Raw genomic sequence first — 17,422 nt, 5'->3', positions numbered from 1 at the left:
AGATCACAGTAAACCACTGTTAAAACTGTAACTTAGCGGGTACAGCCTCAGTGATCACAGTAAACCACTGTTAAAACTGTAACTTAGCGGGTACAGCCTCAGTGATCACAGTAAACCACTGTTAAATCTGTCACTTAGCGGGTACAGCCTCAGAGATCACAGTAAACCACTGTTAAAACTGTAACTTAGCGGGTACAGCCTCAGAGATCACAGTAAACCACTGTTAAAACTGTAACTTAGCGGGTACAGCCTCAGTGATCACAGTAAACCACTGTTAAAACTGTAACTTAGCGGGTACAGCCTCAGTGATCACAGTAAACCACTGTTAAAACTGTAACTTAGCGGGTACAGCCTCAGAGATCACAGTAAACCACTGTTAAAACTGTAACTTAGCGGGTACAGCCTCAGAGATCACAGTAAACCACTGTTAAAACTGTAACTTAGCGGGTACAGCCTCAGTGATCACAGTAAACCACTGTTAAAACTGTAACTTAGCGGGTACAGCCTCAGTGATCACAGTAAACCACTGTTAAAACTGTAACTTAGCGGGTACAGCCTCAGTGATCACAGTAAACCACTGTTAAAACTGTAACTTAGCGGGTACAGCCTCAGTGATCACAGTAAACCACTGTTAAATCTGTCACTTAGCGGGTACATCCTCAGAGATCACAGTAAACCACTGTTAAAACTGTAACTTAGCGGGTACAGCCTCAGTGATCACAGTAAACCACTGTTAAAACTGTAACTTAGCGGGTACAGCCTCAGTGATCACAGTAAACCACTGTTAAATCTGTCACTTAGCGGGTACAGCCTCAGAGATCACAGTAAACCACTGTTAAAACTGTAACTTAGCGGGTACAGCCTCAGAGATCACAGTAAACCACTGTTAAAACTGTAACTTAGCGGGTACAGCCTCAGTGATCACAGTAAACCACTGTTAAAACTGTAACTTAGCGGGTACAGCCTCAGTGATCACAGTAAACCACTGTTAAAACTGTAACTTAGCGGGTACAGCCTCAGTGATCACAGTAAACCACTGTTAAAACTGTCACTTAGCGGGTACAGCCTCAGTGATCACAGTAAACCACTGTTAAATCTGTCACTTAGCGGGTACAGCCTCAGAGATCACAGTAAACCACTGTTAAAACTGTAACTTAGCGGGTACAGCCTCAGTGATCACAGTAAACCACTGTCAAAACTGTAACTTAGCAGGTACAGCCTCAGTGATCACAGTAAACCACTGTTAAAACTGTCACTTAGCGGGTACAGCCTCAGTGATCACAGTAAACCACTGTTAAATCTGTCACTTAGCGGGTACAGCCTCAGAGGTCACAGTAAACCACTGTTAAAACTGTAACTTAGTGGGTACAGCCTCAGTGATCACAGTAAACCACTGTTAAAACTGTCACTTAGCGGGTACAGCCTCAGTGATCACAGTAAACCACTGTTAAAACTGTCAATTAAAGCGGGTACAGCCTCAGTGATCACAGTAAACCACTGTTAAAACTGTAACTTAGCGGGTACAGCCTCAGTGATCACAGTAAACCACTGTTAAAACTGTAACTTAGCGGGTACAGCCTCAGTGATCACAGTAAACCACTGTTAAAACTGTAACTTAACGGGTACAGCCTCAGTGATCACAGTAAACCACTGTTAAAACTGTCACTTAGCGGGTACAGCCTCAGTGATCACAGTAAACCACTGTTAAAACTGTAACTTAGCGGATACAGCCTCAGTGATCACAGTAAACCACTGTTAAAACTGTCACTTAGCGGGTACAGCCTCAGTGATCACAGTAAACCACTGTTAAAACTGTCACTTAGCAGGTACAGCCTCAGTGATCACAGTAAACCACTGTTAAAACTGTAACTTAGCGGGTACAGCCTCAGTGATCACAGTAAACCACTGTTAAAACTTTCACTTAGCGGGTACAGCCTCAGTGATCACAGTAAACCACTGTTAAATCTGTCACTTAGCGGGTAGAGCCTCAGAGATCACAGTAAACCACTGTTAAAACTGTAACTTAGCGGGTACAGCCTCAGAGATCACAGTAAACCACTGTTAAAACTGTAACTTAGCGGGTACAGCCTCAGTGATCACAGTAAACCACTGTTAAAACTGTCACTTAGCGGGTACAGCCTCAGTGATCACAGTAAACCACTGTTAAAACTGTCACTTAGCGGGTACAGCCTCAGTGATCACAGTAAACCACTGTTAAATCTGTCACTTAGCGGGTAGAGCCTCAGAGATCACAGTAAACCACTGTTAAAACTGTAACTTAGCGGGTACAGCCTCAGAGATCACAGTAAACCACTGTTAAAACTGTAACTTAGCGGGTACAGCCTCAGTGATCACAGTAAACCACTGTTAAAACTGTAACTTAGCGGGTACAGCCTCAGTGATCACAGTAAACCACTGTCAAAACTGTAACTTAGCGGGTACAGCCTCAGAGATCACAGTAAACCACTGTTAAAACTGTCACTTAGTGGGTACAGCCTCAGAGATCACAGTAAACCACTGTTAAACTGTCACTTAGCGGGTACAGCCTCAGTGATCACAGTAAACCACTGTTAAAACTGTAACTTAGCGGGTACAGCCTCAGTGATCACAGTAAACCACTGTTAAAACTGTAACTTAGCGGGTACAGCCTCAGTGATCACAGTAAACCACTGTTAAAACTGTCACTTAGCGGGTACAGCCTCAGAGATCACAGTAAACCACTGTTAAAACTGTAACTTAGCGGGTACAGCCTCAGAGATCACAGTAAACCACTGTCAAAACTGTAACTTAGCGGGTACAGCCTCAGTGATCACAGTAAACCACTGTTAAAACTGTCACTTAAAGCGGGTACAGCCTCAGTGATCACAGTAAACCACTGTTAAAACTGTCACTTAGCGGGTACAGCCTCAGTGATCACAGTAAACCACTGTTAAATCTGTCACTTAGCGGGTACAGCCTCAGAGATCACAGTAAACCACTGTTAAAACTGTAACTTAGCGGGTACAGCCTCAGTGATCACAGTAAACCACTGTCAAAACTGTAACTTAGTGGGTACAGCCTCAGTGATCACAGTAAACCACTGTTAAAACTGTCACTTAGCGGGTACAGCCTCAGTGATCACAGTAAACCACTGTTAAAACTGTCACTTAGCAGGTACAGCCTCAGTGATCACAGTAAACCACTGTTAAAACTGTCACTTAGCGGGTACAGCCTCAGTGATCACAGTAAACCACTGTTAAAACTGTCACTTAGCGGGTACAGCCTCAGAGATCACAGTAAACCACTGTTAAAACTGTAACTTAGCGGGTACAGCCTCAGTGATCACAGTAAACCACTGTTAAAACTGTAACTTAGCGGGTACAGCCTCAGTGATCACAGTAAACCACTGTTAAAACTGTCACTTAGCGGGTACAGCCTCAGTGATCACAGTAAACCACTGTTAAATCTGTCACTTAGCGGGTACAGCCTCAGAGATCACAGTAAACCACTGTTAAAACTGTAACTTAGCGGGTACAGCCTCAGAGATCACAGTAAACCACTGTTAAAACTGTAACTTAGCGGGTACAGCCTCAGTGATCACAGTAAACCACTGTTAAAACTGTAACTTAGCGGGTACAGCCTCAGTGATCACAGTAAACCACTGTTAAAACTGTAACTTAGCGGGTACAGCCTCAGTGATCACAGTAAACCACTGTTAAATCTGTCACTTAGCGGGTACATCCTCAGAGATCACAGTAAACCACTGTTAAAACTGTAACTTAGCGGGTACAGCCTCAGTGATCACAGTAAACCACTGTTAAAACTGTAACTTAGCGGGTACAGCCTCAGTGATCACAGTAAACCACTGTTAAATCTGTCACTTAGCGGGTACAGCCTCAGAGATCACAGTAAACCACTGTTAAAACTGTAACTTAGCGGGTACAGCCTCAGAGATCACAGTAAACCACTGTTAAAACTGTAACTTAGCGGGTACAGCCTCAGTGATCACAGTAAACCACTGTTAAAACTGTAACTTAGCGGGTACAGCCTCAGTGATCACAGTAAACCACTGTTAAAACTGTAACTTAGCGGGTACAGCCTCAGAGATCACAGTAAACCACTGTTAAAACTGTAACTTAGCGGGTACAGCCTCAGAGATCACAGTAAACCACTGTTAAAACTGTAACTTAGCGGGTACAGCCTCAGTGATCACAGTAAACCACTGTTAAAACTGTAACTTAGCGGGTACAGCCTCAGTGATCACAGTAAACCACTGTTAAAACTGTAACTTAGCGGGTACAGCCTCAGTGATCACAGTAAACCACTGTTAAAACTGTAACTTAGCGGGTACAGCCTCAGTGATCACAGTAAACCACTGTTAAATCTGTCACTTAGCGGGTACATCCTCAGAGATCACAGTAAACCACTGTTAAAACTGTAACTTAGCGGGTACAGCCTCAGTGATCACAGTAAACCACTGTTAAAACTGTAACTTAGCGGGTACAGCCTCAGTGATCACAGTAAACCACTGTTAAATCTGTCACTTAGCGGGTACAGCCTCAGAGATCACAGTAAACCACTGTTAAAACTGTAACTTAGCGGGTACAGCCTCAGAGATCACAGTAAACCACTGTTAAAACTGTAACTTAGCGGGTACAGCCTCAGTGATCACAGTAAACCACTGTTAAAACTGTAACTTAGCGGGTACAGCCTCAGTGATCACAGTAAACCACTGTTAAAACTGTAACTTAGCGGGTACAGCCTCAGTGATCACAGTAAACCACTGTTAAAACTGTCACTTAGCGGGTACAGCCTCAGTGATCACAGTAAACCACTGTTAAATCTGTCACTTAGCGGGTACAGCCTCAGAGATCACAGTAAACCACTGTTAAAACTGTAACTTAGCGGGTACAGCCTCAGTGATCACAGTAAACCACTGTCAAAACTGTAACTTAGCAGGTACAGCCTCAGTGATCACAGTAAACCACTGTTAAAACTGTCACTTAGCGGGTACAGCCTCAGTGATCACAGTAAACCACTGTTAAAACTGTCACTTAGCGGGTACAGCCTCAGAGATCACAGTAAACCACTGTTAAAACTGTAACTTAGCGGGTACAGCCTCAGTGATCACAGTAAACCACTGTTAAAACTGTCACTTAGCAGGTACAGCCTCAGTGATCACAGTAAACCACTGTTAAAACTGTCACTTAGCGGGTACAGCCTCAGTGATCACAGTAAACCACTGTTAAAACTGTCACTTAGCGGGTACAGCCTCAGAGATCACAGTAAACCACTGTTAAAACTGTAACTTAGTGGGTACAGCCTCAGTGATCACAGTAAACCACTGTTAAAACTGTCACTTAGCGGGTACAGCCTCAGAGATCACAGTAAACCACTGTTAAAACTGTAACTTAGCGGGTACAGCCTCAGTGATCACAGTAAACCACTGTTAAAACTGTAACTTAGCGGGTACAGCCTCAGTGATCACAGTAAAACACTGTTAAAACTGTCACTTAGTGGGTACAGCCTCAGTGATCACAGTAAACCACTGTTAAATCTGTCACTTAGCGGGTACAGCCTCAGAGATCACAGTAAACCACTGTTAAAACTGTAACTTAGCGGGTACAGCCTCAGAGATCACAGTAAACCACTGTTAAAACTGTAACTTAGCGGGTACAGCCTCAGTGATCACAGTAAACCACTGTTAAAACTGTAACTTAGCGGGTACAGCCTCAGTGATCACAGTAAACCACTGTCAAAACTGTAACTTAGCGGGTACAGCCTCAGAGATCACAGTAAACCACTGTTAAAACTGTCACTTAGCGGGTACAGCCTCAGAGATCACAGTAAACCACTGTTAAAACTGTCACTTAGCGGGTACAGCCTCAGTGATCACAGTAAACCACTGTTAAAACTGTAACTTAGTGGGTACAGCCTCAGTGATCACAGTAAACCACTGTTAAAACTGTAACTTAGCGGGTACAGCCTCAGTGATCACAGTAAACCACTGTTAAAACTGTCACTTAGCGGGTACAGCCTCAGTGATCACAGTAAACCACTGTTAAATCTGTCACTTAGCGGGTACAGCCTCAGAGATCACAGTAAACCACTGTTAAAACTGTAACTTAGCGGGTACAGCCTCAGTGATCACAGTAAACCACTGTCAAAACTGTAACTTAGTGGGTACAGCCTCAGTGATCACAGTAAACCACTGTTAAAACTGTCACTTAAAGAGGGTACAGCCTCAGTGATCACAGTAAACCACTGTTAAAACTGTAACTTAGCGGATACAGCCTCAGTGATCACAGTAAACCACTGTTAAAACTGTCACTTAGCGGGTACAGCCTCAGTGATCACAGTAAATCACTGTTAAAACTGTCACTTAGCAGGTACAGCCTCAGTGATCACAGTAAACCACTGTTAAAACTGTCACTTAGCGGGTACAGCCTCAGTGATCACAGTAAACCACTGTTAAAACTGTCACTTAGCGGGTACAGCCTCAGAGATCACAGTAAACCACTGTTAAAACTGTCACTTAGTGGGTACAGCCTCAGTGATCACAGTAAACCACTGTTAAAACTGTCACTTAGCAGGTACAGCCTCAGTGATCACAGTAAACCACTGTTAAAACTGTCACTTAGCGGGTACAGCCTCAGTGATCACAGTAAACCACTGTTAAAACTGTCACTTAGCGGGTACAGCCTCAGTGATCACAGTAAACCACTGTTAAAACTGTCACTTAGCGGGTACAGCCTCAGAGATCACAGTAAACCACTGTTAAAACTGTCACTTAGCGGGTACAGCCTCAGTGATCACAGTAAACCACTGTTAAAACTGTCACTTAGCAGGTACAGCCTCAGTGATCACAGTAAACCACTGTTAAAACTGTCACTTAGCGGGTACAGCCTCAGTGATCACAGTAAACCACTGTTAAAACTGTCACTTAGCGGGTACAGCCTCAGAGATCACAGTAAACCACTGTTAAAACTGTAACTTAGTGGGTACAGCCTCAGTGATCACAGTAAACCACTGTTAAAACTGTAACTTAGCGGGTACAGCCTCAGTGATCACAGTAAACCACTGTTAAAACTGTCACTTAGCAGGTACAGCCTCAGTGATCACAGTAAACCACTGTTAAAACTGTCACTTAGCGGGTACAGCCTCAGTGATCACAGTAAACCACTGTTAAAACTGTCACTTAGCGGGTACAGCCTCAGTGATCACAGTAAACCACTGTTAAAACTGTCACTTAGCGGGTACAGCCTCAGTGATCACAGTAAACCACTGTTAAATCTGTCACTTAGCGGGTAGAGCCTCAGAGATCACAGTAAACCACTGTTAAAACTGTAACTTAGCGGGTACAGCCTCAGAGATCACAGTAAACCACTGTTAAAACTGTCACTTAGTGGGTACAGCCTCAGAGATCACAGTAAACCACTGTTAAAACTGTAACTTAGTGGGTACAGCCTCAGTGATCACAGTAAACCACTGTTAAAACTGTAACTTAGCGGGTACAGCCTCAGTGATCACAGTAAACCACTGTTAAAACTGTCACTTAGCAGGTACAGCCTCAGTGATCACAGTAAACCACTGTTAAAACTGTCACTTAGCGGGTACAGCCTCAGTGATCACAGTAAACCACTGTTAAAACTGTCACTTAGCGGGTACAGCCTCAGTGATCACAGTAAACCACTGTTAAAACTGTCACTTAGCGGGTACAGCCTCAGTGATCACAGTAAACCACTGTTAAATCTGTCACTTAGCGGGTAGAGCCTCAGAGATCACAGTAAACCACTGTTAAAACTGTAACTTAGCGGGTACAGCCTCAGAGATCACAGTAAACCACTGTTAAACTGTAACTTAGCGGGTACAGCCTCAGTGATCACAGTAAACCACTGTTAAAACTGTCACTTAGCGGGTACAGCCTCAGTGATCACAGTAAACCACTGTTAAAACTGTCACTTAGCGGGTACAGCCTCAGTGATCACAGTAAACCACTGTTAAAACTGTCACTTAGCGGGTACAGCCTCAGTGATCACAGTAAACCACTGTTAAATCTGTCACTTAGCGGGTAGAGCCTCAGAGATCACAGTAAACCACTGTTAAAACTGTAACTTAGCGGGTACAGCCTCAGAGATCACAGTAAACCACTGTTAAACTGTAACTTAGCGGGTACAGCCTCAGTGATCACAGTAAACCACTGTTAAAACTGTAACTTAGCGGGTACAGCCTCAGTGATCACAGTAAACCACTGTCAAAACTGTAACTTAGCGGGTACAGCCTCAGAGATCACAGTAAACCACTGTTAAAACTGTCACTTAGTGGGTACAGCCTCAGAGATCACAGTAAACCACTGTTAAAACTGTCACTTAGCGGGTACAGCCTCAGTGATCACAGTAAACCACTGTTAAAACTGTAACTTAGTGGGTACAGCCTCAGTGATCACAGTAAACCACTGTTAAAACTGTAACTTAGCGGGTACAGCCTCAGTGATCACAGTAAACCACTGTTAAAACTGTCACTTAGCGGGTACAGCCTCAGAGATCACAGTAAACCACTGTTAAAACTGTAACTTAGCGGGTACAGCCTCAGAGATCACAGTAAACCACTGTCAAAACTGTAACTTAGCGGGTACAGCCTCAGTGATCACAGTAAACCACTGTTAAAACTGTCACTTAAAGCGGGTACAGCCTCAGTGATCACAGTAAACCACTGTTAAAACTGTCACTTAGCGGGTACAGCCTCAGTGATCACAGTAAACCACTGTTAAATCTGTCACTTAGCGGGTACAGCCTCAGAGATCACAGTAAACCACTGTTAAAACTGTAACTTAGCGGGTACAGCCTCAGTGATCACAGTAAACCACTGTCAAAACTGTAACTTAGTGGGTACAGCCTCAGTGATCACAGTAAACCACTGTTAAAACTGTCACTTAGCGGGTACAGCCTCAGTGATCACAGTAAACCACTGTTAAAACTGTCACTTAGCAGGTACAGCCTCAGTGATCACAGTAAACCACTGTTAAAACTGTCACTTAGCAGGTACAGCCTCAGTGATCACAGTAAACCACTGTTAAAACTGTCACTTAGCGGGTACAGCCTCAGAGATCACAGTAAACCACTGTTAAAACTGTAACTTAGCGGGTACAGCCTCAGTGATCACAGTAAACCACTGTTAAAACTGTCACTTAGCAGGTACAGCCTCAGTGATCACAGTAAACCACTGTTAAAACTGTCACTTAGCGGGTACAGCCTCAGTGATCACAGTAAACCACTGTTAAAACTGTCACTTAGCGGGTACAGCCTCAGTGATCACAGTAAACCACTGTTAAAACTGTCACTTAGCGGGTACAGCCTCAGTGATCACAGTAAACCACTGTTAAATCTGTCACTTAGCGGGTAGAGCCTCAGAGATCACAGTAAACCACTGTTAAAACTGTAACTTAGCGGGTACAGCCTCAGAGATCACAGTAAACCACTGTTAAAACTGTCACTTAGTGGGTACAGCCTCAGAGATCACAGTAAACCACTGTTAAAACTGTAACTTAGTGGGTACAGCCTCAGTGATCACAGTAAACCACTGTTAAAACTGTAACTTAGCGGGTACAGCCTCAGTGATCACAGTAAACCACTGTTAAAACTGTCACTTAGCAGGTACAGCCTCAGTGATCACAGTAAACCACTGTTAAAACTGTCACTTAGCGGGTACAGCCTCAGTGATCACAGTAAACCACTGTTAAAACTGTCACTTAGCGGGTACAGCCTCAGTGATCACAGTAAACCACTGTTAAAACTGTCACTTAGCGGGTACAGCCTCAGTGATCACAGTAAACCACTGTTAAATCTGTCACTTAGCGGGTAGAGCCTCAGAGATCACAGTAAACCACTGTTAAAACTGTAACTTAGCGGGTACAGCCTCAGAGATCACAGTAAACCACTGTTAAACTGTAACTTAGCGGGTACAGCCTCAGTGATCACAGTAAACCACTGTTAAAACTGTCACTTAGCGGGTACAGCCTCAGTGATCACAGTAAACCACTGTTAAAACTGTCACTTAGCGGGTACAGCCTCAGTGATCACAGTAAACCACTGTTAAAACTGTCACTTAGCGGGTACAGCCTCAGTGATCACAGTAAACCACTGTTAAATCTGTCACTTAGCGGGTAGAGCCTCAGAGATCACAGTAAACCACTGTTAAAACTGTAACTTAGCGGGTACAGCCTCAGAGATCACAGTAAACCACTGTTAAACTGTAACTTAGCGGGTACAGCCTCAGTGATCACAGTAAACCACTGTTAAAACTGTAACTTAGCGGGTACAGCCTCAGTGATCACAGTAAACCACTGTCAAAACTGTAACTTAGCGGGTACAGCCTCAGAGATCACAGTAAACCACTGTTAAAACTGTCACTTAGTGGGTACAGCCTCAGAGATCACAGTAAACCACTGTTAAAACTGTCACTTAGCGGGTACAGCCTCAGTGATCACAGTAAACCACTGTTAAAACTGTAACTTAGTGGGTACAGCCTCAGTGATCACAGTAAACCACTGTTAAAACTGTAACTTAGCGGGTACAGCCTCAGTGATCACAGTAAACCACTGTTAAAACTGTCACTTAGCGGGTACAGCCTCAGAGATCACAGTAAACCACTGTTAAAACTGTAACTTAGCGGGTACAGCCTCAGAGATCACAGTAAACCACTGTTAAAACTGTAACTTAGCGGGTACAGCCTCAGTGATCACAGTAAACCACTGTTAAAACTGTCACTTAAAGCGGGTACAGCCTCAGTGATCACAGTAAACCACTGTTAAAACTGTCACTTAGCGGGTACAGCCTCAGTGATCACAGTAAACCACTGTTAAATCTGTCACTTAGCGGGTACAGCCTCAGAGATCACAGTAAACCACTGTTAAAACTGTAACTTAGCGGGTACAGCCTCAGTGATCACAGTAAACCACTGTCAAAACTGTAACTTAGTGGGTACAGCCTCAGTGATCACAGTAAACCACTGTTAAAACTGTCACTTAGCGGGTACAGCCTCAGTGATCACAGTAAACCACTGTTAAAACTGTCACTTAGCGGGTACAGCCTCAGTGATCACAGTAAACCACTGTTAAAACTGTCACTTAGCAGGTACAGCCTCAGTGATCACAGTAAACCACTGTTAAAACTGTCACTTAGCGGGTACAGCCTCAGAGATCACAGTAAACCACTGTTAAAACTGTAACTTAGTGGGTACAGCCTCAGTGATCACAGTAAACCACTGTTAAAACTGTAACTTAGCGGGTACAGCCTCAGTGATCACAGTAAACCACTGTTAAAACTGTCACTTAGCGGGTACAGCCTCAGTGATCACAGTAAACCACTGTTAAATCTGTCACTTAGCGGGTACAGCCTCAGAGATCACAGTAAACCACTGTTAAAACTGTAACTTAGCGGGTACAGCCTCAGAGATCACAGTAAACCACTGTTAAAACTGTAACTTAGCGGGTACAGCCTCAGTGATCACAGTAAACCACTGTTAAAACTGTAACTTAGCGGGTACAGCCTCAGTGATCACAGTAAACCACTGTTAAAACTGTAACTTAGCGGGTACAGCCTCAGAGATCACAGTAAACCACTGTTAAAACTGTCACTTAGTGGGTACAGCCTCAGAGATCACAGTAAACCACTGTTAAAACTGTCACTTAGCGGGTACAGCCTCAGTGATCACAGTAAACCACTGTTAAAACTGTAACTTAGTGGGTACAGCCTCAGTGATCACAGTAAACCACTGTTAAAACTGTAACTTAGCGGGTACAGCCTCAGTGATCACAGTAAACCACTGTTAAAACTGTCACTTAGCGGGTACAGCCTCAGTGATCACAGTAAACCACTGTTAAAACTGTCACTTAGCGGGTACAGCCTCAGAGATCACAGTAAACCACTGTTAAAACTGTAACTTAGTGGGTACAGCCTCAGTGATCACAGTAAACCACTGTTAAAACTGTAACTTAGCGGGTACAACTTCAGTGATCACAGTAAACCACTGTCAAAACTGTCACTTAAAGAGGGTACAGCCTCAGTGATCACAGTAAACCACTGTTAAAACTGTCACTTAGCGGGTACAGCCTCAGTGATCACAGTAAACCACTGTTAAATCTGTCACTTAGCGGGTACAGCCTCAGAGATCACAGTAAACCACTGTTAAAACTGTAACTTAGCGGGTACAGCCTCAGAGATCACAGTAAACCACTGTTAAAACTGTCACTTAAAGCGGGTACAGCCTCAGTGATCACAGTAAACCACTGTTAAAACTGTCACTTAGCGGGTACAGCCTCAGTGATCACAGTAAACCACTGTTAAATCTGTCACTTAGCGGGTACAGCCTCAGAGATCACAGTAAACCACTGTTAAAACTGTAACTTAGTGGGTACAGCCTCAGAGATCACAGTAAACCACTGTTAAAACTGTAACTTAGCGGGTACAGCCTCAGTGATCACAGTAAACCACTGTTAAAACTGTAACTTAGCGGGTACAGCCTTAGTGATCACAGTAAACCACTGTTAAAACTGTAACTTGGCGGGTACAGCCTCAGTGATCACAGTAAGCCACTGTTAAAACTGTCACTTAGCGGGTACAGCCTCAGTGATCACAGTAAACCACTGTTAAAACTGTAATTTAGCGGGTACAGCCTCAGTGATCACAGTAAACCACTGTTAAAACTGTCACTTAGCTGGTACAGCCTCAGTGAACATTGATCATAGGCAAGTCCTACATGTTAAATCTTCATTGACTTTCCTATGGTTTCCATTTCAATTCAAAAAGCCACATTGATTGATTGGTTGAAAGATTTAATGATTGATTGATTAGCAATTAAGTGGCCCCTAACACTGATCTATAGCCAGTTTCAATCCCCAGTCACCCTAGTGGTAGGTTAGGACGTGGGGAGGGTTAGCTGATCCTAGATCTGTGCATAGGACAACTCCCTCTCTGAGCATCTGCAGCTGTGATAGCTAGGTAGACTGTAGCCTACCTACAGCAGGACCAACGACCAGACCAGCTAGTTTATGCCAGGCATTAGCTATGATTTTAGCATTGTATATCTTACTAAACCTGCTTTAGCTCTGACATAGGCTATAGCTAACTTCCATCTAAACATCTGGCCAAGACACAGATACCCCGTTTTCTCTCTCTGTGGCTTTTAACTTGTTTCTCAACCCCAAAGAGCTTGCTTGGGTCCGTCTTAATGACATAGCATACACAGACAGATAATACTGGTCAACCCAGAACATAAGTCTGTTTTTTTTACATCTAGAAACATTAACTTTATAAACTCACCCCAGAACTTGGGTCTGTCGGTCTGCTGTGCGAGCGCCACGGCAAACATCGCACCGACGCACAGAACGGAGAGAACTCCACGAGCCTCCATGGCTGTTTATTCGGTTAACACTAAACTTTCAAACCCAAATCACCCCAAACCGTCTCCAACCCGAACCTCCGAACTGAACTTCAGAAGATGGATGAAACCGGAGCTCTGTCAATGTTCTAATTCCGTTAGCCCGTTACAACCCCCGAGCCAACCCGGGAGCGCGCATTGGACGGAACGCCTTGAGAAGAGGAGGAGTGGAATTCACGGATAAATAATCTGAAGATTTCTGTTGAATTCTGAAAACTGTAACTAGCCAGTAATAGCTGCAAAACTGCCCATCTTCCTAAGAAACACACTATTCTTACAGCAACCATGGGACCTTGCTATGGCTTTGTATTAGTGAGATATTCTCCCATTGTTCTGTCTATGGGCCTCATGGGGTAAACATCTGGAAAAAGCAAAGTCAAGTTCAACTCTAGTATTCTGTGTTCTTTGATTCCTTAGTTACAGATTAAACATGATTCCTACATGATTCCTTAGTTACAGATTAAACATGATTCCTTAGTTACAGATTAAACATGATTCCTGCATGATTCCTTAGTTACAGATGAAACATGATTCCTTAGTTACAGATGAAACATGATTCCTACATGATTCCTTAGTTACAGATTAAACATGATTCCTACATGTAGTCAACATCACACACACTGCTTAAGTAGTTTTGGGGGCTATCTGTACTTTACTCTACTATTTATATTTTTGACTAATTTTACTTTAATACATTCCTAAAGAAAATAATGTACTTTCTACTCCATACATTTTCCCTGACACCCAAAAGTACTCGTTACATTTTGATAGGAAAATCGTCCAATTCACACATCAAGAGAACATCCCTGGTCATCCCTACTGCCTCTGATCTGGAGGACTCACTAAACAGAGAACATCCCTGGTCATTCCTACTGCCTCTGATCTGGAGGACTCACTAAACAGAGAACATCCCTGGTCATCCCTACTGTCTCTGATCTGGTGGACTCACTAAACACACATGCTTCATTTGTAAATTATGTCTGAGTGTTGTGGTGTTGTAGTGTCTGAGTGTTGTAGTGTTGTGGTGTTGTAGTGTCTGAGTGTTGTAGTGTCTGAGTGTTGTAGTGTCTGAGTGTTGTAGTGTTGTAGTGTCTGAGTGTTGTAGTGTTGTAGTATCTGAGTGTTGTAGTGTTGTAGTATCTGAGTGTTGTAGTGCTGTAGTGTCTGAGTGTTGTAGTGTTGTAGTGTCTGAGTGTTGTAGTGTTGTAGTGTCTGAGTGTTGTAGTTTTGTAGTGTCTGAGTGTTGTAGGTGTAGTGTCTGAGTGTTGTAGTGTTGTAGTGTCTGAGTGTTGTAGTGTTGTAGTATCTGAGTGTTGTAGTGCTGTAGTGTCTGAGTGTTGTAGTGTTGTAGTATCTGAGTGTTGTAGTGTTGTAGTGTCTGAGTGTTGTAGTTTTGTAGTGTCTGAGTGTTGTAAGTGTAGTGTCTGAGTGTTGTAGTGTTGTAGTGTCTGAGTGTTGTAGTGTTGTAGTGTCTGAGTGTTGTAGTGTTGTAGTGTCTGAGTGTTGTAGTGTCTGAGTGTTGTAGTGTCTGAGTGTTGTAGTGTTGTAGTGTCTAAGTGTTGTAGTGTCTGAGTGTTGTAGTGTTGTAGTGTCTGAGTGTTGTAGTGTTGTAGGTGTAGTGTCTGAGTGTTGTAGTGTTGTAGTGTCTGAGTGTTGTAGTGTCTGAGTGTTGTAGTGTTGTAGTGTTTTAGTGTTGTAGTGTTGTAGTGTCTAAGTGTTGTAGTGTTGTAGTGTCTGAGTGTTGTAGTGTTGTAGTGTCTGAGTGTTGTAGTGTCTGAGTGTTGTAGTGTTGTAGTGTCTGAGTGTTGTAGTGTTGTCTGAGTGTTGTAGTGTCTGAGTGTTATAGTGTTGTAGTGTTGTAGTGTATGAGTGTTGTAGTGTTGTAGTGTCTGAGTGTTGTGGTGTCTGAGTGTTGTAGTGTTGTAGTGTCTGAGTGTTGTAGTGTTGTAGTGTCTGAGTGTTGTAGTGTTGTAGTGTCTGAGTGTTGTAGTGTTGTAGTGTTGTAGTGTCTGAGTGTCGTAGTGTTGTAGTGTCTGAGTGTTGTAGTGTCTGAGTGTTGTAGTGTCTGAGTGTTGTAGTGTCTGAGTGTTGTAGTGTTGTAGTGTTGTAGTGTCTGAGTGTTGTAGTGTTGTAGTGTTGTAGTGTTGTAGTGTCTGAGTGTTGTAGTGTCTGAGTGTTGTAGTGTTGTAGTGTTGTAGTGTCTGAGTGTTGTAGTGTTGTAGTGTTGTAGTGTCTGAGTGTTGTAGTGTTGTAGTGTCTGAGTGTTGTCATGTTGTAGTGTCTGAGTGTTGTGGTGTCTGAGTGTTGTAGTGTTGTAGTGTCTGAGTGTTGTAGTGTCTGAGTGTTGTAGTGTTGTAGTGTCTGAGTGTTGTAGTGTCTGAGTGTCTGAGTGTTGTAGTGTTGTAGTGTCTGAGTGTTGTAGTGTCTGAGTGTTGTAGTGTTGTAGTGTCTGAGTGTTGTAGTGTTGTAGTGTCTGAGTGTTGTAGTGTTGTAGTGTCTAAGTGTTGTAGTGTTGTAGTGTCTGAGTGTTGTAGTGTCTGAGTGTTGTAGTGTTGTCTGAGTGTTGTAGTGTCTGAGTGTTATAGTGTTGTAGTGTTGTAGTGTATGAGTGTTGTAATGTTGTAGTGTCTGAGTGTTGTGGTGTCTGAGTGTTGTAGTGTTGTAGTGTCTGAGTGTTGTAGTGTTGTAGTGTCTGAGTGTTGTAGTGTTGTAGTGTCTGAGTGTTGTAGTGTCTGAGTGTTGTGGTGTCTGAGTGTTGTAGTATTGTAGTGTCTGAGTGTTGTAGTGTTGTAGTGTCTGAGTGTTGTAGTGTTGTAGTGTTGTAGTGTCTGAGTGTTGTAGTGTTGTAGTGTCTGAGTGTTGTAGTGTTGTAGTGTCTGAGTGTTGTGGTGTCTGAGTGTTGTAGTGTTGTAGTGTCTGAGTGTTGTAGTGTCTGAGTGTTGTAGTGTTGTAGTGTTGTAGTGTCTGAGTGTTGTAGTGTCTGAGTGTTGTAGTGTCTGAGTGTTGTAGTGTTGTAGTGTCTGAGTGTTGTAGTGTCTGAGTGTTGTAGTGTCTGAGTGTTGTAGTGTTGTAATTTCTTAGTGTTGTAGTTTCTGAGTGTTGTCGTGTCTGAGTGTTATAGTGTTGTAGTGTCTGAGTGTTGTAGTGCCTGAGTGTTGTAGTGTTGTAGTTTCTGAGTGTTGTAGTTTCTGAGTGTTGTTGTGTCTAAGTGTTGTAGTGTTGTAGTGTCTGAGTGTTGTCGTGTTGTAGTGTTGTAGTTTCTGAGTGTTGTAGTTTCTGAGTGTTGTCGTGTTGTAGTGTTGTAGTGTCTGAGTGTTGTAGTGTCTGAATGTTGTCGTGTTGTGGTGTTGTAGTGTCTGAGTGTTGTCGTGTCTGAGGGTTGTAGTGTCTGAGTGTTGTAGTGTTGTACTGTCTGAGTGTTGTCGTGTTGTAGTGTTGTAGTTTCTGAGTGTTGTAGTGTCTGAGTGTTGTCGTGTCTGAGTGTTGTAGTGTCTGAGTGTTGTAGTGTTGTAGTGTTGTAGTGTTGCCGTGCGCCCCTGGCAATCCGTCAATAAAAATAAAAAAATAACATTTTGCCGTCTGGTTTTCTTAATATAAGGAAGATGATTTATACTATTCCATTTACTTTCCATACTTACGTTTTTTTTAAACCAAATACTTTTTTGACTTTTACTCAAGTAGTATTTTACTGGGTGACTTTTACTCAAGTAGTATTTTACTGGGTGACTTTTACTCAAGTAGTATTTTACTGGGTGACTTTTACTTTTACTTGAGTCATTTTCTATTAAGGTATCTTTACTTTTACTCAAGTAGAAAAATGTACACGCACACACGCGCACGTACGCACACGCACGCGCACGCACCTACACACACGCACGTACGCACGCACACACACGCACAACTCTATGAAAAAAACATGACTGTCCTGTTTTTTGTATTCATATTTCAGCCCTGATGGTTGAATAAAATTTCTCACAAGTTCATGCGTCTCTCTGTGTGTCAAATC

The 17,422-nt window shown here is 43.1% G+C and overlaps 1 protein-coding gene across 1 annotated transcript in view; it reads right to left on the bottom strand.

Annotated features, from left to right (window-relative positions):
• LOC110517228 (collagen alpha-1(VI) chain) overlaps positions 1-13,585 on the bottom strand; it is a 105,459-nt gene extending 91,874 nt beyond the window's left edge. Inside the window, exon 1 of the mRNA XM_036986771.1 lies at positions 13,299-13,585. Coding sequence (XP_036842666.1) covers positions 13,299-13,389 — 91 coding nt within the window. The 5' untranslated portion in view covers positions 13,390-13,585. The remainder of the gene's footprint in view (positions 1-13,298) is intronic.
• Positions 13,586-17,422: the final 3,837 nt, after the last annotated feature.

The sequence above is a fragment of the Oncorhynchus mykiss genome, chromosome 8 (genome assembly GCF_013265735.2).
Source record: "Oncorhynchus mykiss isolate Arlee chromosome 8, USDA_OmykA_1.1, whole genome shotgun sequence".
NCBI lineage: Eukaryota > Metazoa > Chordata > Actinopteri > Salmoniformes > Salmonidae > Oncorhynchus > Oncorhynchus mykiss.
Note: the sequence above shows the minus strand (reverse complement) of the source record. Positions and strands in the feature narration are given on the sequence as shown.